The sequence below is a fragment of the Denticeps clupeoides genome, chromosome 3, assembly GCF_900700375.1.
Source record: "Denticeps clupeoides chromosome 3, fDenClu1.1, whole genome shotgun sequence".
Classification (NCBI taxonomy): Eukaryota; Metazoa; Chordata; class Actinopteri; order Clupeiformes; family Denticipitidae; genus Denticeps; species Denticeps clupeoides.
The window spans coordinates 7,634,708-7,658,622 of NC_041709.1; the positions used below are offsets into that span (position 1 = coordinate 7,634,708).

General features: G+C 41.2%; 1 protein-coding gene across 2 annotated transcripts; it reads right to left on the reverse strand.

Moving 5' to 3' along the window:
* Positions 1-228: 228 nt before the first annotated feature.
* csgalnact1a (chondroitin sulfate N-acetylgalactosaminyltransferase 1a) lies at positions 229-23,123 on the reverse strand. 2 transcript variants are annotated; one of them, XM_028974667.1, is made up of 9 exons: positions 23,042-23,123; positions 22,662-22,916; positions 13,499-14,714; positions 11,587-11,803; positions 10,237-10,338; positions 3,703-3,881; positions 3,460-3,554; positions 2,508-2,589; positions 229-1,915 (listed from the first exon to the last, which is right to left on the reverse strand). In XM_028974667.1, exons 3-9 carry the CDS (start codon positions 14,127-14,129, stop codon positions 1,626-1,628), a joined length of 1,596 nt encoding a protein of 531 aa, XP_028830500.1. In that variant the 5' UTR covers positions 14,130-14,714; positions 22,662-22,916; positions 23,042-23,123; the 3' UTR covers positions 229-1,625. The 2 variants fall into 2 exon arrangements, with proteins under 2 accessions (XP_028830500.1, XP_028830499.1); XM_028974666.1 differs by lacking the exon at positions 23,042-23,123 and having other exon boundaries at positions 22,662-22,995.
* Positions 23,124-23,915: the final 792 nt, after the last annotated feature.

The window sequence follows — 23,915 nt, forward strand, 5'->3', positions numbered from 1 at the left end:
GCACCACCTAAAATTTGTTATGGTGTGTTTTGACTGAAGGTTTGAGTGAATGGAGTGTGTGTGTGTGTGTGTGTGTGTGTGTGCGTGTGTGTGTGCCAGTGTCTGGAAGATTAACACAACTAAGAAGTTAAGGATCGGAAGTGAGTGAGTTAACACTTTCTGAAATAATTGTTTCTACTTCTGTGACTATTTGCAGGAACATTTAAAAAAATCACTGATTCAGTCAACTTTTGTTATCACTTTATTAGGATAATTTCTCATCCTAAAAAAAGGAAATAAAGCTAAACTGAAGAAAACAAGGAGATTTCTTTCAATTGGTAATGCATATCAATAATCAAGTCATAATGCATCTTCACATGAAATAGAATTTTTCAATAAGTTAGATTGCTTCATTTGAAATATTTGGTGATTGACACAAACCTACAGTGAAAGAAATGCTTTAATTTATACTGTAGGACCCTGAGAGCTGTACAGTTAAGGAAATATCACCTGAAACCAGAGGTCATTTCAGGTTCAGAATCTAAAACTCCAGGCCGAGATTTTTCTTCAACCAGCTGAGTAGTACCCTCTAGTTGAAACAAAACTTTTACTTTCTGAACCAGAAATGTCCATCTCAGAGGAAACCCTATTCCAAAAAAATTGCTGTTTGATATTAATGCATTTAAAGAATGTCTCGTTTAATTGTTTTCCTGCTGGTGATTTTGCAGAATACAGAATAATCATTTCCTGTCTGTGACAGAGAAGATATTAAAATAACATCAGGAACGTATCAATGGAGGAGAACTAGAAGCAGTTACCCAAAACATGACTCAAGGTGGCTGAGCTGATCACAGTATTTGTCCTGTCCAGTTTAGTTTTTTTTAATTATGCAAAATAAATAAATAAATTAAACATTTTGGTCGTAACTATAGGTGTATTTATGAATCTCATTCATGAGCTTTTCACGAGTGTCATGCAGTATCTGCTTAGCTCAACAATTTCATATAAACCAAAAGGACATGTTCCTACATGCACAGAATTCAATGAAAAAACTTAAATATTTTGTGGCTGCCTAGCGATAGAGAGGCACAGCACATTTTTACAACATTCATGTATGTGCATTATCAAGTTTCATCATTAATGGCTTAAACACCTCCCCATGCCTCTTCCAAATGCTGGGCCAGTATGGGGATGACTGGCCCATGTCTCATTTAACCAATTCAACAGTTCTTCTAGTACCGGCTACAATACTGCAGTTTACTGGTCAGAACTGACCTCTTAATTTTCAGAAAAATAAAATTTGTGTACAAAAAACAATACACTTTGTAACCAAGCCTGTTGTATTCAAGCCCATTTAAAAATGGACACTAGGTGGCCCACTAGGCCTTCTTTCCAATCCCCTAAGAATACATTTATGAAAGCAAAGACAGCTCCTAACAGACAAAAGTAGAAAATCATGCCCAACCAAAAGACTCAAAAAAGTCTTTTCAGGTGTTTTGACATTTACAATTTTGGCTGAGTTAGGAGCTCAGAGTGAGAGTTTTACATGATTCTCTCAACAAACACTTGAGTTGTATTCTCTGTCTCTACAGAAACAGGAGACAGAATCAGGATCCTATTCCCAATATTTGTCTCACTAGCCCTCCTCAGGCCCTTTTGCTGCGGGAATGGGTTTTCTGTTTGCGGAGGTGCGCGTCAATCTCTCTGCGGAACAGGATCATGCCGAGCTGGCCATGTGAGGCCTCGTTCATGGCTTTGGACTGCATGCACATCTTATACTGGTCAGGGGACAGCTGGTCGGCACAACGCTTCTCATGCCACAGGTGAAAAAGCCCCCGCGATGGCGCTCGGACCACCAGCAGGTTGCTGTGTAGGTATTTCCTGTAGAGATGGACATCTTCTCCCCCCCAGCCTTTAATGTCCACATCAAAACCACCTGAAAAAAAGGGACAGGGTCTTAAAACATATCACTATAATAGATACCTTCATTTGTAGTTGCTGAGCACTAAATTAAATGGTCTGCCAATTGCCATAAATGTAAACCATATGAAAAAAAAAAAAAAACAGCACACAAAACAGGTCAGCACACAAGATCCTGATGAACAGGTAAAACGGGTCTCAGCTCTTTTGTTCTGAGCAACTTTGAAATTCTATTGTGCATTATTCCATGCCAGTGTTTAAAAATTGCTAAGATAATTCAGAAAAGATAACATTTTGTGACTTGGCAGAAACAGTCTCATGAGGTAATAAAGTAATGGGGAAAAAAACACCCATGCTCTCCACCTAATGGTTTAAAACCAATCTTTCACCATCACTGTGACTGACTAGTGACCATGTATCCTCATAATAAAATAAAATGGACACTGATCTTGAATCAGTCATCTCACTCTAAAAGGCATACTGAATAATACTAATAAGGAGCTGCTTAGGTGTGTTAAATGCAAAAGTATTTCTCAACCCCCAGATGGAATGTCCCACTTGGGCAGGAAACACTGCAGTTGATCGTTGCACTGCTGAGAAAGGCTTACCGATGTTGATGAAGTCGGATCTGTACTGGCAGGTCATTCCAAAACCAAAGTCTCTCCAGAAGCCTGTGTCTTTTTTGATGACCTGGTAAAAAATGAAAGTGTGTACTTGAATGAATATGATAAAGTTTATATAACATAATGCTATATATATATAACATAATGCTATATATAATACTTTTTTCTAATGAAGGCCTAGCGAATCATTTACTTATTTGTTAAATGTTATACAGCATAAAAACTATCACCATTTTTCTACTAATGTAGAGCTTATACACAGTTGTGGTCAGAATTTTACATATTGACATGGCCTGACTTCAGGCTCCATGTTCCGGTCCAGAGTTTATTGTTGACCTTGTGTTTCCAGATTCTGTTTACCTGTGTTACTCTTTATAAATCTACCCTGGTTGTGTCTTGTTCCTGCCGTGTCATTGTGCCTGTCACCCTATCCTGCTGTCCTTTTATACATCATTTAATATATTAATGACTGAAAAAAACAAGAATTCAAGTTTGAATTTAAAAGTTACTTTGACATTTAAAGTGAAGTGAAGTGATTGTCACATGTGATACACAGCAGCACAGCACACGGTGCACACAGTGGAATTTGTCCACTGCGTTTAATCCTTGGTGGATCGGGATTCAAACCGGTACCCTTCTGATTACGGGGCCGCTTCCTTAACCGCTAGGCCACCACTGCCCCTAGGCCACCACCACCACTTTATGTTAACAGAGAGTGTATTTTAACTTCTGACCAAAACGTCATACATGTATTTATGTTAAATATGTAAATAATAAAGTTTTATTTGACACCCTTCAGGTTTACATAAAAGTTCAGAAAATCAATTAATTATCAAGAAGTCTTGTAAGTCGCTTTGGATAAAAGTAAAGTAAAGTAAAGTAAAAAGAAGAAACAATTCATTCCTATTAGTTATCTCAGCAAAATGTTGCACATTACCAGCTGTTGTTCTATTGAAGGAATGTGTTCATGACTGCCATAGATGATAGCAGGGTTGTACTGGCTGAACAGGATTGGATAGAAGACCTTTTTACCTGTAATAAAAAACACCGTAGTTCACAAAGGACCACACCTTTCATTCCTCTCACCTTGTATTCATTGTATGTTCAAGTTTTCAGTGAACTCTCTTAAATCTGTCAGAGGCAATGTAGCCGACTCACAATAAGCACAAACATTACTTACCAGCCTGAGCATTGAGGCGGCAGGAGTTGAGAAAGTCAGCAGTGAAGTAGATGTCCACGTCACAGAAGAAGAGGACCACATTACCCCACTTCCATGCACGTGCCCCAACATCAAGCCCACGGCCCCGGGAAAACTCCTCATTCAGCTGAATCAATGTGAAGTTCTTGAAGTTCATTTCCCTAAAACACACACAATAACATGGCAGGATTATACAATGACTGAATTCAGTAAATCAATGTTAAACAAACAACCCCGAAGAGTATGTGTAGCACTAAAGATGGAATACATTTACAATTATGCCATTTATCAGACGCTTATCCAGAGTGTATTACAACCCCCCCTAGGGACACTCGGGGTCTTGCTCAGGGACACAATGGTATTAAGTGGTGTTTGAACCTGTGACATTTTGTAATCTTTATTTGGGTAAAGGTGAGCGCAATGCACCACCCTGCACCTGACCTTCGCCCACCTGGACAATAACAGGGTAGACTCTACAACTGCTCTAAATTAGTTTTCTAAACTCACATCAGATGAAAATCATTCAGATTATATCTACAGGCAATCCAACCACCTGTCCAATGCTCCAAACCATCTCTCCTGACCTCATCCCTTTCGTTTCTTCATAATCATAAACAGCTCAATCACATCCAGCCATGTACCATCTGCCTTTAAATCAGCAAGGGTTCTTCCAATCCTAAAAAAACCCCACCGCTGAGCCTTCAGACATCAACAATTACCAACCAGTTTCTCTCCTCTCATTTCTTTCAAAAATCCTTGAGCGCTGTGTCTACAATCAGCTGTCACAGAACAACCTCCTGGATCCCAACCAGTCTGGCTTCAGAACAGCTCATTTGACTGTGACTGCCCTTCTGGCTGTTTCTGAAAAGCTACATGCAGCCAGATTGGCAAAACTGTCATCTGTACTCATTCTCCTCAACCTCTCAGCATGGCAGTGGTTTGTTTCCTACCTTGATGAGCGATCTTACCAAGTGACTTGGAAATGATCTACCTCTGCCTCAAGTAGACTCTCCACTGGTGTCCCTCAAGGCTCAGTACTAGGTTCTCTCCTTTTCTCCCTCTACACGAGACCACTTGGTGAGGTCATTTCCTCACATGGATTATCCTACCACTGCTATGTTGACGATACACAACTCATCTTCTCTTTTCCTCCCTCATGCTACATGCTGCTTCCATATTCTCTGCATGTCTAACTGACATCTCATCTTGGATGGCAGCCCATCACCCCAAACTCAATCCCACCAAAACTGAACTAATATTAATTCCAGCAGATTCTTCACCACATCAGGATCTTGCTGTTTACCTGGACAACTCACAGCTCTCTCCTTCTACAACAGCCCGCAACCTTGGCTTAACAATAGACAACCAACTCTCCTTCTTGACTCAGATCAGCAATCTTTCCCACTCATGTATGTTCCTTCTCTACAATATAAGACAAATCCATCCTTATCTGTCAACACAGCCCACCCAGATACTGGTTCAGTCCTTAGTAATCTCACGACTGGACTACTGTAACTCCCTTCTAGCTGGTCTACCACTATGTACCATCTGACCTCTACAACTAATAAAAAAATGCAGCAGCACGACTGATCTTCAACCTTCCCAAATTCTCCCACACCGCCCCTCTGCTACGTTCCCTCCACCGGCTCCCAGTAGCTGCACGCATCAGGTTCAAAATACTGATGCTGGCCTACAAAGCCAAACATGGAGTAGCACCATCCTACCTCACAGCCCTTATTACACCTCGCACTGCACCTCGTATACTCCGAGTCTCCAGTACTGCTCGCCTGGTCCCTCCATCTCTGAAGGTAAAAGGAAGACGCTCATCTAGACTCTTCTCTGTCTTGGCCCCTCGGTGGTGGAATGAACTTCCCCTCGAGGTCAGAACAGCTCAGTCACTGAGCACTTTCAAACGGCAGCTCAAGACCTTCCTCTTTAGAGAATATTTAGATTAACTTGTAACCTTCTTATTGTCTGACTTGTGTGTAGAAACTACATCAGAGTGAATAAAAAGATTGTATTCATAGTTGGGGGTCCTAGTGAACCAGAATTGATCATATCATTGATTGTAACATGGAAGCACGTTGTAAGTCGCTCTGGATAAGGGCATCTGCCAAATGCCTTAAATGAAAATGTAATAAACAAACATGCGCAAAATGCTGTTTATAGACTTCAGTTCAGCATTCAACACCATCATTCTTTAGCATCTGATCGGGAAACTGACTCACTGACAGTGAGTTGGTGCAACAACTGACAGACTGGTGTAAGGTCATTCTGTTTCTGAACACAGACAAAACGAAAGAGATGATTGATGACTTTAAAAGAGAACGGAGGGACCACTCTCTACTGAACATTGACGGACCTTTTGTGGACATTGTTAAGTTCCTCTGTGTTCATCCAAAGGAGAACCTCTCCTGGACACCAGCTCAACAGCCAAGAATGCCCAGCAGTCTCTTTACTTCCTGCAAAGGCTGAGGAAAGTCCATCTTCCACCATCCATCCTCACCACCTTTTAAAAAGGGACTATTGAAAGCATTCTGATCAACCAATCTTGACCTTCCTACCATCACTGCCAGTCTGTGCAACAGCTTTATTCCACAGCCCATCAAACAGTTTACATGTATTGACACTTAGGGACTTTCCACTTTGGACTGCCACACACACACACACACACACACACACACACACTACCTCTGTTAGATTGACTAAATATTATCCCTTATTGCACTCTTCCATTTTGCACAGCAGTATTTGCACTATTTTTACTTAACCTTCATTATTCATTTCGACTTTTTAGCGCTGTCTGTCTCATTGTTATCTACCTTTTTTGTCAGATGTTACGCTTGCGCTGCCTGTGTCCCTTATTTGCAAGTCCGGTTTGTCTATGTCTATTGTCTATGTTTGCCTATTAACATTGTTTAAATGTTATATGTAGCACCTGGTTCCAGAGAAACTTTGTTTTGTTTCACTGTGTACTGTCTAACCTGTACGTAGCTGTAATGACAATAAGATAAGATAAGATGAACCTTTATTAGTCCCACAAGTGGGAAATTTACAATAAAGCTCACATTGGACTTAAACTTCATGTATGCTCAAAAAAATCATGTATGCTTGGTCTGGAACTATTCTGAACTTGATCTAAAAACGGATTGTGATGTCTTTGTTTTGGAGCCTTCTCTTCGAATCATAAAGTCACAGGTGAAGAAACCAACTTCTACCAGAAACGCTATGCTACCAGTCAATGGAGGAATCTAAAACTGGAAACATATTTATTTGTTTGTTTTTGCTTAAGAAAACAAATTATGATTTATGAATCAGGTTCTCCAAAGTCACCTTCCATGAATGCAATACACACTTCATTGTGTGATCGTGAAATGAAAAGCAGCCAACAAATGTTTAACAGAGGAATTATTCAAGACTGTTGAAAAACCACACCCATCTTCTTGCTTAAGGTGATTGAGAGAACACAACACAACATTTTGTGTGTGTCATAGCTATGTTACATAGTTTGGAGTATTACATTTTGTTCTACAATGTAAAAATGAACAGATAAAGAACGACCCATAACTGAAAAAATTTAATGAAAGGACTTTTGTTAATTACACAAAACCGACATCATATCAGATTTTTTAGAAAGTTTGACTAACACAAAGTTTTTTTTCTTTATCAAAGATCAGAGTCATGGGAAATAGGAGAGAAGAAATGTCCTTACATCATAAACAGAGCTGCTGGAAATGAAAGCCAAGAGAAACAAGCCTCCGGATATCTATTATTTTCAACTGAAAGGAGGGAGAGGCTCTCTAGAGAACTTTCAGTTTGAGACAAATATGTTTTCCACTTTAATCCACCATAGTAGAAATGCTATTTTAACTGCTTCTGAAAAGTCAACATTGATCAGGGAGTGGTTAGCTGTCTCCACACACACATACTTAAGCAGGCAGAATTTCAAGCTTCAGAGCTTTCATTTTAAGACACATATCTCCACTGGATTGTTTATGTTGTTGTAGTTTAGTAAAAGAACCACAATGACCAAGAGAATAATGTGAGGTTCGAAACACAGGGTCTAGTTAGCAGAGCTACCATAGAACAAGGTTACTTGGTTTTAATACATTTATTACAGAGGCAAAAAAAATCCCTATTTTATTTTCCAGTCTCTGTCAGACATCACACATGAAGTGAATTTCATCTCCTAGATGTGCTGTAAGATACTCTTAATGAATTTCTAAAATGCATCCTTGGTGATAACACACGTAATGTTGTATGTACTGTACAGACCAATAGTTTGGATACACCTTCTCATTCAATGTGTTTTCTTTATTTTCATGACCATTTACATTGGTAGTTTCTCACTGAAGGCATCAAAACTATGAATGAACACATGTGGAGTTACATACTTAACAAAAAGTGGAGACCCGACCTCCACAGTCACCAGACCTGAACCCAATCGAGATGGTTTGAGGTGAGCTGGACCGCATAGTGAAGGCAAAGGGGCCAACAAGTGCTAAACACCTCTGGGAACTCCTTCAAGACTGTTGGAATTTGAGGTGACCGCCTCTTGATCATCGAGAGAAAGCCAAGAGTGTGCAAAGCAGTAATCAGAGCAAAGGGCGGCTATTTTGAAGAAATTAGAATATAAAACATATTTTCAGTTATTTCACCTTTTTTTGTTAAGTACATAACTAATACATGAATAAAGAAAATATTGAATGAGATGTTGTGTCCAAACTTTTGGCCTGTACTGTATCTCAAACCTAAAGAAAAGTATTAATCAGGAGAACAGTATTAATTAGGAGCACAGCCCTCGGTGAGATTTTCATCTGGAAATCTACTCCTCTTGACCCACTACCGGGAGGGAATTACGGGTAATGGCTGAAACACAGGAGATCTGGGCTCAGTTCGAGCCATCAGCGCTCAGCCAGCAGCTCCAGCCAATGTAATATAATTGCTGTCAGACATGGCCAGACATTGAAAAATAAGGGTATTTGAGTACCGTGGATATAAAGCGTCTGCACTGTTACTGGGTATTTCGGTGTCTAATGCTGGATACTGAGCTGCTTTCTGCCATCTCCAGCTCTAACAGTCACAAATTATTCATGACCACCGATCGATTTGCCATCCCAGCATATACATGTCAGTCCATCCTAAATCTCAGCAAGGGTTTTGAAGTACATGAATGCTTCTCGTTTGGTCTGTCTCTTTGAGCGTAACATAGCAGAACAGAGAGTGTAGAGTTGAGGATGCTGCACATCACATCGGTGCAGCAAAAAGTAATCTCTGGATGGGATGAAAAATTGTGACAGTGTGAAACGATTTCCCCGCGGTTGGAAGGATGATATTGACTCAGTGGCCACTGCCATTGCCCTATAATTGGCTGTGACTAATGCAGCAGCACATACATCCCCTCCAACAGTGTCTGAGCTCATGTGGGGCTATCACAACTACAAAGCTGGAAATGGAAAAAGTCTGTACACTCAGAGATCAGAGCCCTGATGACAGGGACTAACTGAGAGATGAGATAAAAGCTTATGCAACCACAGCAATGTTGTAGGCAGCAGTGAGCCATTCTGGTGATTTCTACACAGGAAGGAAAGAGAACCGTGAATAAATGAGCAGAGAAACACATTTGTCTGAGTTGCTCGTCCACTTGGTACACAGAAGATACTGATTGATTGTGAGTGATCATTGTTATCTTTATGATGAAATATCTTTGTGGTGGTGTAACTTCCAGGATAATGATGATCCCATTCACAGAACAGGTCTGACACTGAATTATATTTTATTTCCTTCAGTCATCACCTAACTACATATGTAAAAAAATCTCATATTCAAACAAACAAGTGTCTGGCCGCACTGAGAAGAAGAACAACATTCCTTTCTGCCTTGCCAGTTGACTGATGAGTGAAGATCTCATCAGTCAGTGAGCTTAGTTAGTGAGCTCTTGATACCGCGACAGATAGTCAGGGCCTTGTGAACTCTCTCAGCCATCGCGGAACCTGTACTTTTTCCATCTGCACCAGAGGTCAGTCCCCCACTGAGCTGCAGCCACAATTCTTCAATTTCCGAGATGCCCCAGGGCTGGCTCAGCGTTGCATCATTCATGAGCGCATGTGCATGTGTGCATACGCACACACTGGTGTTTATAGACACAGAAGCACTACTGATCATGGGAAAGCTTGTGTAAATGATTTAGTTCACGACTGCTTGTACTTACTGCACATCTTCTGAGTTTCGTTGCAGTTTCATACATATTCATAACAAAAAATGTTAATAAAGATAAATGCTGTTCCAAATCATTCTCAATGATATCGCAAAGGACGGCAGGTATTGAACTGACCCTGAACTGTCTCAGAACTGGAGGAGCAACACACAAACTCAGGTTGAACACGTGACTTTTCATCAAACAACTTTCTCGACGCTTTGTCTTTTTTCCTCTCTGCTGCCTGCTCCCTGGTGAGAACGGAGTAGATAGAGTTCACAAGGCAACCCCACTTCACAACAGACACCGCAAAAACTCACCGGGAGGTATTCTCCAAGGTCTGCCTGACCTCATTCACCTGCTCCTGCCCGAAGTAGACGACGGTGAGGTGCACACGCCGGTCCTGCTTCAAACACACCTCCCTGGAACAGAGGCAGAGACAGTCGCACCAGCGGCCAAAACACAGACACAAAATATATTTTATTACATATATAAGGACATGTGTCTCAGTGAAATATAATGTTATTTTATCTGAAAAGAATTGATTGTGTTTGTACTGCTCGTGTCAGTGTGTTACATAGCCAATCGACAAGTGTACAGCACCAGAAATTAAAAGCGGTATGGACAATAAAAAATAAAAATCTAAAGTTAGTTTCAATTAATTTTCATTGCTTTAAATATTTCTTCTATGCACTACACTCCGTTCACTCTCTTTAGACCCATTTCCCCTTCTGCCCACAGCTTCTCTTTATTATAACTACATTTCTATTAATGCAGTAACCACATGGAATGAGTCTGGGCATGTGTAAAATTGAGTTGATATTTAATTGACATATATAAAATTGAGTTGATATTATGCAATGGGATATGTCAGAAATCTTATTTGAAATTATGTATTCAAGTCTTTCCTGTCCAATTTAATTATAATTATTTAACTAACTCTATGCTATAAACTATAAAAACTATTGTTATACAGTAGTGGTTGGTTTCTAAACACATTTCTGTAGAAAAGAGTGTGGGAGGGGTTGAAATTCCTGTCTTTTAAACAGGACACATTCTTATTGAGCATGTCAAATTTGACATGCTAATGCCTTTGACTAATTCCATCTAGCTTTAGGGGACAGGAAGTAGGGGATGCAAGGCTAAAGCAACACCAAATTCATTATTAAGCATTAAATTCATATGTTAAGCATTAAATTGCCTTGCATTCTCATGGATAATACACAACTGCTATATTATTCTCCAACACAGTCATATAAAATGATATATAGATGTAAAAGTAAAAAATCTATTTATGGATTTTAGCTTAGCTTTTTAAAATAGTGGTTTGGTTTTCTGGATTTGTATTTTGTATATTTGTATATTGATGTATTTAGTTTTTTCTTTGTAGTGAGATCAGAACAACTTTCAAAATGAGTTTCTCTTAGGCATAAATCAAATCCAATCCACACTGGGACCTTAAAACATGAAGGCGAAATGTTTGCTCAGGTTAGTTTCTTATGACCTCAGAGGACCTTTCATGTTTCCAGGTCTGCAGTTAAGAAGAATTTAAAATATCTCCACATGCAGCTATTGTAAATGCAAGTAAAAAAACATTTAAATACATGTCATATTATTCATTTAAAAAAAGCTTAACAACTGGGAGTGGGGCATGGCATTTATGCTCTCACCTGAAATTCTGCATAAAGTGGCGGAACTTGTCAGCCCTCTGAGATAGTGGCAGCACCAAGTTGATGGTCATACCAGCCGTATTCACTCTCTCATTCCTCATTTTCATGAGTGGGCCGAAGGGGCGGAAGAGCACCATCCTTCTGAACTCCTGAATCTGCTCGCCCCGGAAGGTCAACTCATACAGAGTCCCCCTGTCCTTCTCCATGCGAGAGATGCCTGGTGGGAAGAGGGAAGTGAGTGAGATACCGATTCTCTCATTCTCAGGATTCCTCTTCACCAGAATGAAACTAACTGTGGTATAATAAAGAAATACATTTCATAAATATTTGACACTTTGATTAAACAGGTGTCAGGTAATGTAAACCTAACACCACACAAGAAACACATTGATTCATGTTGCAGACACTCTGACTTCCCATCAAGGTTACCTTGCCACCCAGTAGCAAAGCAATTCTCATAAAATGCAAAGCATTTCGAAAAGGAATTTACTTGTAATAGAATAATAGTTTATGAAATATAATTTTCCCAACAGCGAGACAATGCCCTGGTAAACCTGTGGGCTAAAAATGATAACACCAGGAGGACATTTATGCTAGAAAACAATTCCGAAATTAAGCATTGTTCAATACATTTAACCTATAACACAGCTCATGGTTGTTTAGCATTAACTCGCTTGCTGCTCGTTGTTCGTCATTTTCACAAACCAATGAAACACTAGATTTAAATAGCGATACAGATACATATGCATACATTCACAAACAGTGTGCATTGTGTACTGTTTGTCTGACTGAGTTATTCATTCTAATTAATGTTATATAGCATATAACATTGCTTTTTATATAAATTGCTTTTTCTGTCTCAAATACCACATAGTTTCATTTAATTACCCAAACACAGTTTTAACAAAGAAATTGTGTCTATTTGCCAAGGTGCATTGTAAGGACATCAATCATTCTAAACCAGTTTATGAATAGCTTAGGAATGCCAGAGCTCTCGCATTGTGACAACATTTTCAGTTTAGAAGCACTGGAGACAAGAAACTTAACTCCAGGCTGCTCTTGGGGCACCAAGCATTATTCTATCTCTGGGCAATTCCATCAGCCTGAATGAAGAAGCCCTCCTCCAGGACAATGGTGTTCTGTATAATGGTGGGTTTTTGTCCCTTCTGAAACTGTGCTACTGGGATTGTTGCAGCCCTGACAGTAGGCTGGCCTTCAAAGTAGAGACCCCCCATCATTCTTCAGAGAGGCGAAACTGAGAGATGATATTGTGACTGTACGCACTGCAGCTGCACTCACTTCCTACCGCTGCTCAGGGCTCCTCTTGTACCCGGATTTCCTGGCTTTGGTGATTTGACGCTCAGTAACAGGATGAGCTATTGTGCTGCTGCATTCACTATAATCAGCAGATAGTGAAATGGATTCCAGACATCATAACAATAGGTTGGAACGTCTTCTGGACTTGTACATTTACATTTATATTTCTATGCTTCTTGTCACAAAGACTGATTTGGTTATACGCTCCTTCTTTTCTACCAGCCCTGCACTGACACCAAATGCAGGCTTACTCTACCTGCTTACTCTTCCTCTATCTACCTTCCTCTATCTACCTTCCTCTATCTACCTTACTCTACCTGCTTACTCTTCCTTTCGTGGAGTTTTTCCCCTGTGGGTCAAGTGTGGGGGTGTGAACTGTAGGACCTCTCAAAGCCCACTGAGACTATATATATGGGCTATATAAGAAATAAATGATGTTGTTGATTTTCTTTTTGTCTTCTGGGACATGCTCCTCACCCTGGGAGACGCCAGACCAGCATAATTCCAAGCATTATGTTCTACACATCACTATGCATGCCAAAAGTTCTAGGTTAGATAAGAACGATAAGAAAATTGTGAAATATTTGTAACTCACCCTCCACAAAGTCTGTGGTGGTGTAGACCTTGCCATGTTGCTTGCTGTCCCCTCCTTCTTCATGGGTGTTCAGGGCCTTCAGTCCTGCTTCTATCACCTCTGCCAGCTCATCTCTCCGGTCTCGACGAACTGGCTTCTCCTCAGGGTGCCGTGTCAGTCCCATCTCCAGTTGGTACACCTTCTGCAGGGTGAAGCTTTCGAAGGGCACCAGCGCGTACTCGTTGGGCAGCCGTGTGGCCTGGTGGACCTCTGCTTGGGTCAGTTGCCGACGGAGGAACTCCTCCAGATCAGAGTTATGACTCTTCTCTGTATTCACCATCTCCCCCTTTCCTGTCCCATGTCTCTTCACGTTATCTTGCAGAGCGTTGAGCTGCTCACCGCGCTCTTGAAGCGCTTCCTTCAGCTGGGCTATCTGCTTCTTCAAGCTGTTGATGTGGAGCTTCTGCTGCTCCTCCCGATCCTGCAGAAGACCATGGTAACTATGGAGGCTTGTTGGCCCGCCAGTTGGCTCTTCAAAAATGAACAGTTGGGGACTGCAGCTGATCACGTATAGAAGGGACAAGGAGCAGCAGACCACCATCAGTGCCACAGAGATACGAGTTAGACGGGCAAACGTGCCCCTCCGCAACATCTCTGCAGCTTGCAGTGGGTGGAGAACAGTGTGGAAATTACAAGCCAAAATCAATCAGCTCGCAGGGTCTGAGGAGTTGGCACACATCCCCTTAAGGTAAATGTTTTGAAGCATCTTGGATCTACATTCAAAGGCAGAAATTCCAGAACTATTCTGGCTCCAGGGCAGTCACTATACAAAGACAGTACCACTCGGGCAATACGATCAAAATTGTTCCATGGATGTAATCCTTTCTCAATACGGCTCAGTCAGTGTGCAATTCCTTAACTCTCCCTCTTTTCTCTCCAGTGTCACAGTCCTGACTCACACATGACTAAAAATGTCCTTTCCTCTGTGTTACAGGAGACTGAGAAAATGTCTGGAATGGCATCCTGCTGGATTCATGTTTGATGATGACACATTCATTCCAGTAGTAAAGACTGTGAATGGTGCATGTCTTCTGGAAACAAAAATCCCCAGTCTGCTTCTCTCAAACTCATTAAGAGTTCAGATTTTAAATCACAATGTTGTGTAATATCACAAAAATGTGACTTTCCAAATAAAGTCAGTTTGTTCCTCCATAGAATCACATCTTGATTTAGACACCTAGAAAAAGAAAGATATAGAGAAGACAGGCATAAATATTACAATTAAGCATTTGCCTTTATTGCCTTCTGATTTTAGCACATTCATGCTGATAATAAAAAGAGTTTAGATTGGTAAAAATTGCATAATTTCTTTACCTCTGCATCTTCATTCAATATATTTTGTTAATACAACATGGCATGCATACAAATTTGTCTGATTTGCTAAAATTCACATCCTTTTCACATACATTTAATGCAATTCTTCTTGTGGCAATTGATCCATGTTCACGTCAAGCAAATTACTTTGACTCATGACTTTAATAAACTAATGTATCTCTAAACTCATTATAATTAGAGAGGCTGTGCTGTTTAGGTGTACTGGGAAATTCATTGGAACTCATTCAAGTTCAAGTTCATACCGTGAGTCAGAAAAAAAACAGATGTATATATTAGGAATCACTCTTGTTTAGGGCACTGTGTTAGAATGGAATTAAAATTGTAAAGATTACCCATTAATCTGTCCCCTGGTGACCTAGTAACATTAGAGGGAATTTTATTAAACTGTTCTACTGGGAACCGGAGTCATTTGTTTAATGGGTTATGTTTAGATGTCAATTATTCTGATGTAGCTTCTCCATCTTTTGCCCCAGTGGCCTTAAAAACAGACATATGGCAATACATGACATGCAAAATCTGTAATAAAACAGTTTCAGATTATTAATTGTCATTATAGATATGAATAATAGATTACAGAAAAATTCTCAAAAATAATTGACATGCTTTTACTCTCAAGGTCAAAAAATTGCAAAATTGTACTACATTCTGACCAGGCTGTGTGATGATTCCACAGCATACCGCATCTTGGTCACCTATTTTACCAGTCACAAGTGACTTGTTACCTGAATGCTTATATGATCAGATTGCAACAAACCCAATTACTGGACCATAAAATGCAACAGTGCAAAAATTCTTGGTATTGGCACTGGTGTTCTGAAGATATAGCTGTTGCCATTCCTAATGGTATTCTACACCCTATTGTATTATAATGTAAATTGAGTACAGTGGTACATTATGGGCAACGGCCTCTCTCTGTCAATAATCATTTGGGCTTGCATTATCACTTCACATGCTGAATTTCTCACAAAATGTGCCGTATGAACTCATTAGAGGTGACTTATAGTCTTCAACTTTGCATTTCCTTAGTCCACTATCTTCTGGAAATGATCAGTGCTCTTGCCATCAAGGCCAAAGCTTCTCAAACATTAAAGTTGAATGACCCTCACACTCGTAAATGGTAAACATGCTTTATTGCCCCTGAGGGCTTTTGCCTATTGGATAAAAAGCAAGAAAACAACACAGTGTCTGCCAGGTTTTTAACCATCCTTTGAGAGAGGCTGAAATCAGCACTGCTTTAAAATATAATGCTCCCTAAATAATGTATAAAAATGTTTATTATACCTTTGCATTAATATCTACATGTACCATATTGGAATGCATTTTTGCATTATGACTTCATATGCAATATAAAACAGAGATCACGTGATACCAATGATGTTAATAACAATTTAAATCAATACAATGAACGTCTGACATAAAGCGTTTAGTGTCCCAGTTCAGAGTTCATGCTTTCCTGGGCACGACACTAAAGCCTAGATCATACCAAACATTGTTAAGTAGAGCCATCAAGAGGCAAGTCCTAGAGAACACTGCTGCCACTGATGTGGGAAAATAGGGTCTGTGTGCTAAAAGCAGCCACATGTGAACACACCTGACAAGCAGAGCACAAGAAGAACAGAACCACTGTATTCTAAACTCACACTCACACATATATAGACATAGTCAAACACAAACCTACACACACACCCACACATATGTATCTATATAGAAATACATGCACATATACACATGCTTGTAAATGCATACATACACAAACACCCCCACACAGACTCGCACACATATTCAAACTTTCACACTGCACCCTTGCACCAAACATGTGTATCTGGGATAACAAAACTCATGTACAGGCATACTGCCTAGGAATATGCACTCATAAGCAGACATGCACACATCTAGTGCGATGTGCATTTGCCACACAGTGTAAGTGTTTGACATCTACTATATGTTTATTTAACATATAGTAGCATAGTAACTGTGTGTGTGTGTGTTGACTTACTGCACAATTGGCCCTTTTACAGGCTCCAGGAGGCTGGCTTTAATGAAAGGATTAATTATGTCAGTAGTGAATACTGGACTGTATCAGAGACTGCTGGCCAAAACCCTGCTCTTGGGGAGGGATCCCTGTTGGTCTGAATTCTCAAAGTTATTTGCTATATCTAGAAGTCAGTGAGTTGTTGTCTTCTACATATACACCAGTAGACAGCCTGAGATGCAGGGCATGTTCACTAGCGTCAGCGTCAGACGTTCAACCATCCTGAATGCGGGAGTTAAAGTGCCGATCATCTGTATGTTTGGGTTACCCAGTGGATATTATACCACAATGATTATAGCAGAAACTGTGTTTGTGATGTCAACAGTTATAAGCAAAATAAGCAGATGGAAATGGAGAAGGAAGAGAAGAGACAGGAGATTGCACTAGGCTTGCACATCTGATGTAATAATGGGAGTGGTTTTAATAGGTCCAGGATGAGTTAGTGTAATGCATGAAAGCTTTCAATCATCCCTCCATTTTAAATTTTGTTAAGAAAAAAAACATTAAAGTTCATTTTCTGGGTTTCAGAAATAGAACTCTTAGAAAAGGACTCCTTTCTTGTTTTTGAGATGCACCTCATACATTCCTGAGCCTTCAGTTGTGCCCTTAAAATAGTCCAGTCAGAACCCAGTATACAGTAAAATTGCAGCATAAGTTGAAATGTACAAATGCAGAAAGTATTAATGAGAGTTTCTCACAGAAATACCTGATTTGTAATATTTTTAATATTGAGATCTACAGAAGTTGCACAAGCATTTCACTGGATATCATACCGTGTATGACTGTGTACATGACAAATAAAATTTGAATTTGAATTTTACCCGACTGATCCAAATATTTCTGGCTGATTGTTGACTAAGTTGTGCCTAGGGTTGCTTCAGAATCCTGATGACCACTTTTTTTTTTTCAAGATTTGTCTAATTCATAGATTTGTAATAAATTAGCTTTAACATTAGCTAACCAAAGCAAAAACGGCTGTGCAGTCAGTGGAAAGAAGTTCATAAGGGAGGAAAAGAGCTCAACAATCTGAATGTGAACCAAAACCACTGACTTTTCCGGTTATGGTGATTCGCGGGGAGGAATGGGCTGAGACAGAGCAGGATTAATGTTACTCCTGATGTGCTCTCTGTGCCATGCCGAATCTGTGAATTTTATGGTTCAGAGTAATTATATAACATAGACGTAGTCCTAAATAGACATACAGAGTGGAGGGTGACGGTTGTCGCTGAATGAAAGGCTTGTGTAATTGAAATTCAGCGTGTCCATCTGTGTAAGTGAATCAGATGGTCAGAACACCGACACTCTGAATTTTTGTTAGCGCCGAGATGCACATGGCATTTCAGCTGCACTATTACAATCTGGCTTTGTACTCCAGACAGGAAGTGATGGGCGCTGGCTTTTTTTTTTTCTTATGGGCATCATCCATCTTCTGCAGCAGTCGTGATCTCATGTCCTGCTGGGAAACGTGCTGCCAGACTCCTGTCTGGTGTTGTAGATCTTCAGCCTTTTTATATATATATATATAAATAAAACACGGGCCAGCCCTATCCTCAGGCTCTGTATTTGCTCTACAGCTTACACCCTGAAGGGGTCCCTATAGGCCCTGGTATGATAGTCTTATGACTAATTATACAATTAGGCACCGTACTAAAATTGTTCCTGCACAGATAAGGAGTCTGCAGTCTGAAGGACGTTGCAGTAGACCATAATCATATTCTGCAAAACTTGCCATTCTCAGGCCTCAGCTCCAGTGATCCACAGGTTCGAACTGCAATGAAATATACATACCCTATAGCACACCATGCTGCAGCATACTGATTTAGGGCCACTGGCACCTATTCTGCACCACTTCACCTATCACAATATGATCTGGCACACAGTTAGAAAGAAGAACTACATCATGCTAGCATAACAAAGAAAAAGAAAAACTTAAAATGTACATAATTACTTATGAATACTTGCATAATTGTTGACATAGATAGCAATAGATCCCAGTAACCATATATATCTATATATCTATTTTTGTATAACAAAGTGCCTGAAGAAAAAAAAAGGCAGAAATAACTTTTTCTAAATTCCTCCCATTGCCTCTGAATAATGGTACCCTTCATTAGATGGAAATATGTGTGTGAGAGAGACATTTCCTAATGATCCTCTTCTGTCCCAACTGCTGGTGGGCTACAGTTGGTGTGGTGAGGTGCTATCTTCAACATAGCCACAACTTCCTTTCCTCTGCTCTTACAATTTCCTGGCACAGCTAGTAACGTGAAGCTCCTGGGGGTTTGTGTTCAGCAGAGATTATACCCTGTAGGTTGTTAGCTGATGGTCGAATGAATGATACAGGATGATAGTTGCACTTTTTATTGGTTCTTTTTATTCTCAGAATCCCTTCTGATCTGACATATATATACACACACACACACACACACACACACACAAACCTATAGAAAAACACACATGTCAGTCACAGGGCCTCTGCACAGGAGAAGCCCGCATCATGCTGTTCAGCCTCATACTCACAATGATTTTCTCCTGAGAGACGGATCCCCATCTCCCAGGGGGCGAGGCCACAGTATGTATGGGATCTGTCTGAGAGGTCTAATGGAACAGAAGAGGATATCGGGGAAGAGAGCCTCTCTCTCTGCTCTGAAGAGGGCCGTGGGGGCCCAGGCCCTGGTCACATTTTACAGTTTTCTTTGCTACTGCTCACAGGAGAGGTAATCAGGGAAAGTAATTCCAGGTGTTACTCGTGCTCTGACTTACGTTCAAGAGAGATGAGCAAAAGAAAACAGACTGATGAGAGAGAGAGAGAGAGAGAGAGAGAGGAGGCTTTGATGTCCCCCCCTCGGGTGATGTTCACTGCCCCCTCCTCATGCCAGGCCCTGGAAACAACTTGCCATCTGGCCTTTCCGTGAAACACACATACCCCTACAGAAAAACATATACATCCACACTTACACACACACACACACACACACATACAAACCATACAGAATTAAAATCTTCTTCAAAACCCGCATGCACACTATACACTAAAAACATCAGAAGAATGCCACAGCGCGTCACACGGGACTACAACACACTGAAAATGACAAACACTTCCTTTTACTTAGTTCCACTGAGGCCGCACATCTCTCTCTGGCAATAAACAAACAACACATAAAGAACGCTCAGGGGAGTCAAATTAAAGGAGATGGAATTCTCAAGTCTGCTCTAATGTCTCGGCTGAGCGAGAAAATCTGTGAATTACAGAGCTCACTTCACAGCTAAGGGCCTGTGTGGCATGTAATGAGGACTATATGTGAACTCTGTGGGAAAAGTGATTTGCTGGAACAATACGAGGGGTCTTCAGTAAAAAAAAAAAAAGGCTTGACTTTGGCAAGATGTTCGCTGGTAATTAGAGGATGTGAAACAATTAAAAAACAATTTTGCCACCATAAACACCTTATTACCATAATGCCATGACCAACAAGGAGATCAAACTCCCCTTTCATGAAATTACACTTAACTTGGTGGCGTAATCAAGTTAAAAGCAGAGATCCAGACCTGGCCCCACTTCAGTGAGGCGGTGCTGCGGGCGCCAGTGCCCCAGGTTCGCACTTTCGCAGTCGCTGCAAATACATTACAGACTCAGGTGGAAACTGGCCTGCCATTGAACAATATTACACCAGGAGCAAAGTGCAACACAGTGCAGCGTATATTTTTTTCCATTTTTGTTGGCACCAGAGTGATATATCTTAGTCCAACTTAAGTTACCAATGTAAATGAGATGGCCTTGCGGCAGTGGTGGCCTGGCGGTTAAGGAAGCGCGCCCCCCCCCGTAATCAGAAGGTTGCCGGTTTGAATTCCGATCCGCCAAGGTGCCACTGAGGTGTCACTGAGCAAAGCACTGTCCCCACACACTGCTCCCCAGGCGCCTGTCATGGCTGCCCACTGCTCACCAAGGGTGATGGTTAAAAGCAGAGGACACATTTTGTTGCGTGCTCCGTGTGCTGTGTATCACAGTCACTTCACTTTTTTTCTAGATGCAATACAACTACACCAATGTTGCTCATCCTTGTTGCGCAAGCGATACTGAATGTTCAAGAAGGAAACTGTGCATAGATAACGTTTAATAATGCCTGTAAAAGTTTAACAGAGACTGAAGTGTAATGTCATGTAGGGATTATAACAGATATAATAATTGATGTAATAATTAATTAAAAATAGATCATTTTTAAATAACAGAATACCTGAAGGTCACAGAGACTTATAAAGCCTGAACTGGTGACTGGTTCCCACCCGCAACATTTTTGTGCTGCGTGTCTGTGGCTCTCTAATCAGCAGAGATCACCTATCCACTCGTCTTCCTGTTCCCATGGCGATCATTAGCAGTGGCGATGGATAAGGTGATCCTCTCACATTAAGGAAAGAAAGCACCTGTTCTCCACAGCTCTGAAACCGGAGCTATGGAGCTTGTGCATCAGTGGACAACAGGCTGGCAAACGGCAGAACAAATGAATTCATTACACTGCATCCCATGACTGGTGACATAACACACACCACACGCAAATTGTCCACGTGGAACATGGGACAACACAAGCTTTTACTAAACAAATGTAGGATTGAGAGTGAGATGGCTGTAAATAGCATTGTCGAGTAATGGCGTGAAAATGGAAACGGAGTTAATTCAGTGATGAAACAACCAAAAGCACACAGTGACCCAACATAGTCTTCATACACACAGTTATCAAATTCTAAAGATAACTGACTCCTCTAGTTCGCTGTACGGGTCACATTCATTGACTGTATTATTAAACACTGTAGATACCACAGGCTTTCACTGTACAATTTTTAGCAATCAAGGAGGTAATTGGTGGGCAATGGAGCCCGATTTTTTTATAGTCCACAGTTACCATGCCAAGTCCCAGTGACGTACGACAACCCTATTTAATAATGCTCTTAATAAGTTGAATGCAAAAATAATAATAATACTAATAATAAAGTGCCCACAGCACCACCTGCAGCTTTGGGGGAGTGGCATAACACAGCCCGCATGACGTAAAATCTGCAGTCATTAAAAAATGAACATCATTAGGAATAGGAATGCTCGTTTCACAACCAAAAGACCCAGGTTCAAATCCCGCTTACTACCATTATGTCCCTGAGCAAGTTGCTCCAGGGGGGGGGGACGACGACTGTCCCTGTAACTACTGATTGTAAGTCGCTCTGGATAAGGGCGTCTGATAAATGCCAGAAATGTAAAATGTAAATGTTAATAACGTTTGAAATCATAATGCCGGTAAAAGTGCCTGGTTTGGAAGAGATGTGGGCGTGGCATAATAATTGGGAAACGTTATATGCGAGGAGCGGTTCAGGATGTCTGCCAACAGCCTAAAAGTAAATTCCTCGTCGGAATGCTTCCTGTATGACACTGTCATATCTGAAAACTTTAAATCGCCTTAAACATCGAATTCTGCCTGCATTACACGGCGAAACCGGTCTCCCACAAGCGCCGCTGAAACAACAGTCCTATTAAGACGTCTTCATCACCCAGCATCCCCTTTGCGGGACCCACCGCACCACGTCAAATATCACCGAAGCTGGGCGAGTAAAGAAAAATCCAACTATTTCTAAAGCCTGTCGAGTCGAACCACACACTCGCTTGCGATGAGATGAGAAAGTGACACCAAGAAATGCTGCCAAAGTTCCGGGGGGGGGACGAGGGGTAGCCTGGTCGAGGAGGTGCAATCACAACATACGTGTCCCCAAACGTACCGCTTCTCCGCCGCTGTCCGGCAGAAGGTCCCTCTCCGGTCCGGTCCGGTCCGGTCCGGCGTCGCCTGCCGCCGCGCCGCGGTTCCGCAGTGACTCCGAGAAACAGGATCCTTCAGCTGGCTACACCCCTCATCCCTCGCCTCCTTCCTCATAAAGGGCGCGTTGTTACCTGTAGGCTGGCCGGGCACGTCGCGCCCAGATGTCAACTTCTGGTGGGAGGTCGCGACAGACGCGGGACCAAAGGCGACATAAACTCTATTCCGAATAAAAAAACGAATTACATTTCTTACTGCCGCTGTTGCTGTCGTTATTCGGGAATTACGATAATTGTCTACCTATTGCTTAGTAAAAAAAAAAAAAAAAGGTCCCATGTTATTAACCTAAGGAAATAAAAGCCTTGGCGCGTCAGTGATGGAGAACGACCCGCCTCTGCACGGTGGCGCATTCGTGGGCTTCAGGGCGCCGTGTGTTCATCCCACTCGGGTTTAATCCCCCCACCCAAATACAGTCGCCTCCATGGAAGCGAGCCTTCGGAGTGGCAGACTTGTTAAAGTTACTTGGCGCATTATACATCACATACAGAGCAGCACGCTGGACGGCGGGGCCCGGTGCGCCGTCGCGCAGCGCCATCTGCTGGCCGGGAACCGCGTTTACATTCGCAGGATTTTGGCAGTCGCTCTTGTCCGGTGCGATTTGCGTAAGTGGATCGAGGCGCCAGAATATCGGAATCAGTTTTATAGTCCGTGCGAGCGGTCAGGAACTCGGCTTGACGCCGCACCATTAGATATTCTCCCCTTACGAGGAGAAAAAAACATTAAAATGTAAATATGAACACAAAACTGATCAAATGCATAAATAGGTTGATAATGAAATGAAGTGAGGCAGTAAAAGGATTCAAGAGAGGTTTATTTTCAGTACAACCGTATACACAATATACGGTAGTATAGTGCAATCATAAAACATAGAAAAATATATATACACACTAAACTAAACCAAGTTTAGATAATAAAATAAAGTAGTGCAACCAATTGAGAAATTAAATTTAGAAAACGAAAAACTACACTGGATCAGAAGACACGGACTCTGTTTGTTTCAATGTTCGGTTAGATATATGCCCCAGTAGGACCTTAGTCTTTTTTTCCAGGAGGGAGATAAGTGTTCTGATGGCGGCACAACGCTCTGGAATCAGCATCCTGTGCCAGATTTTGAGATCATTTCTTGAGAGCCTACAAAAACGTGGGCTTCGTAAATGGT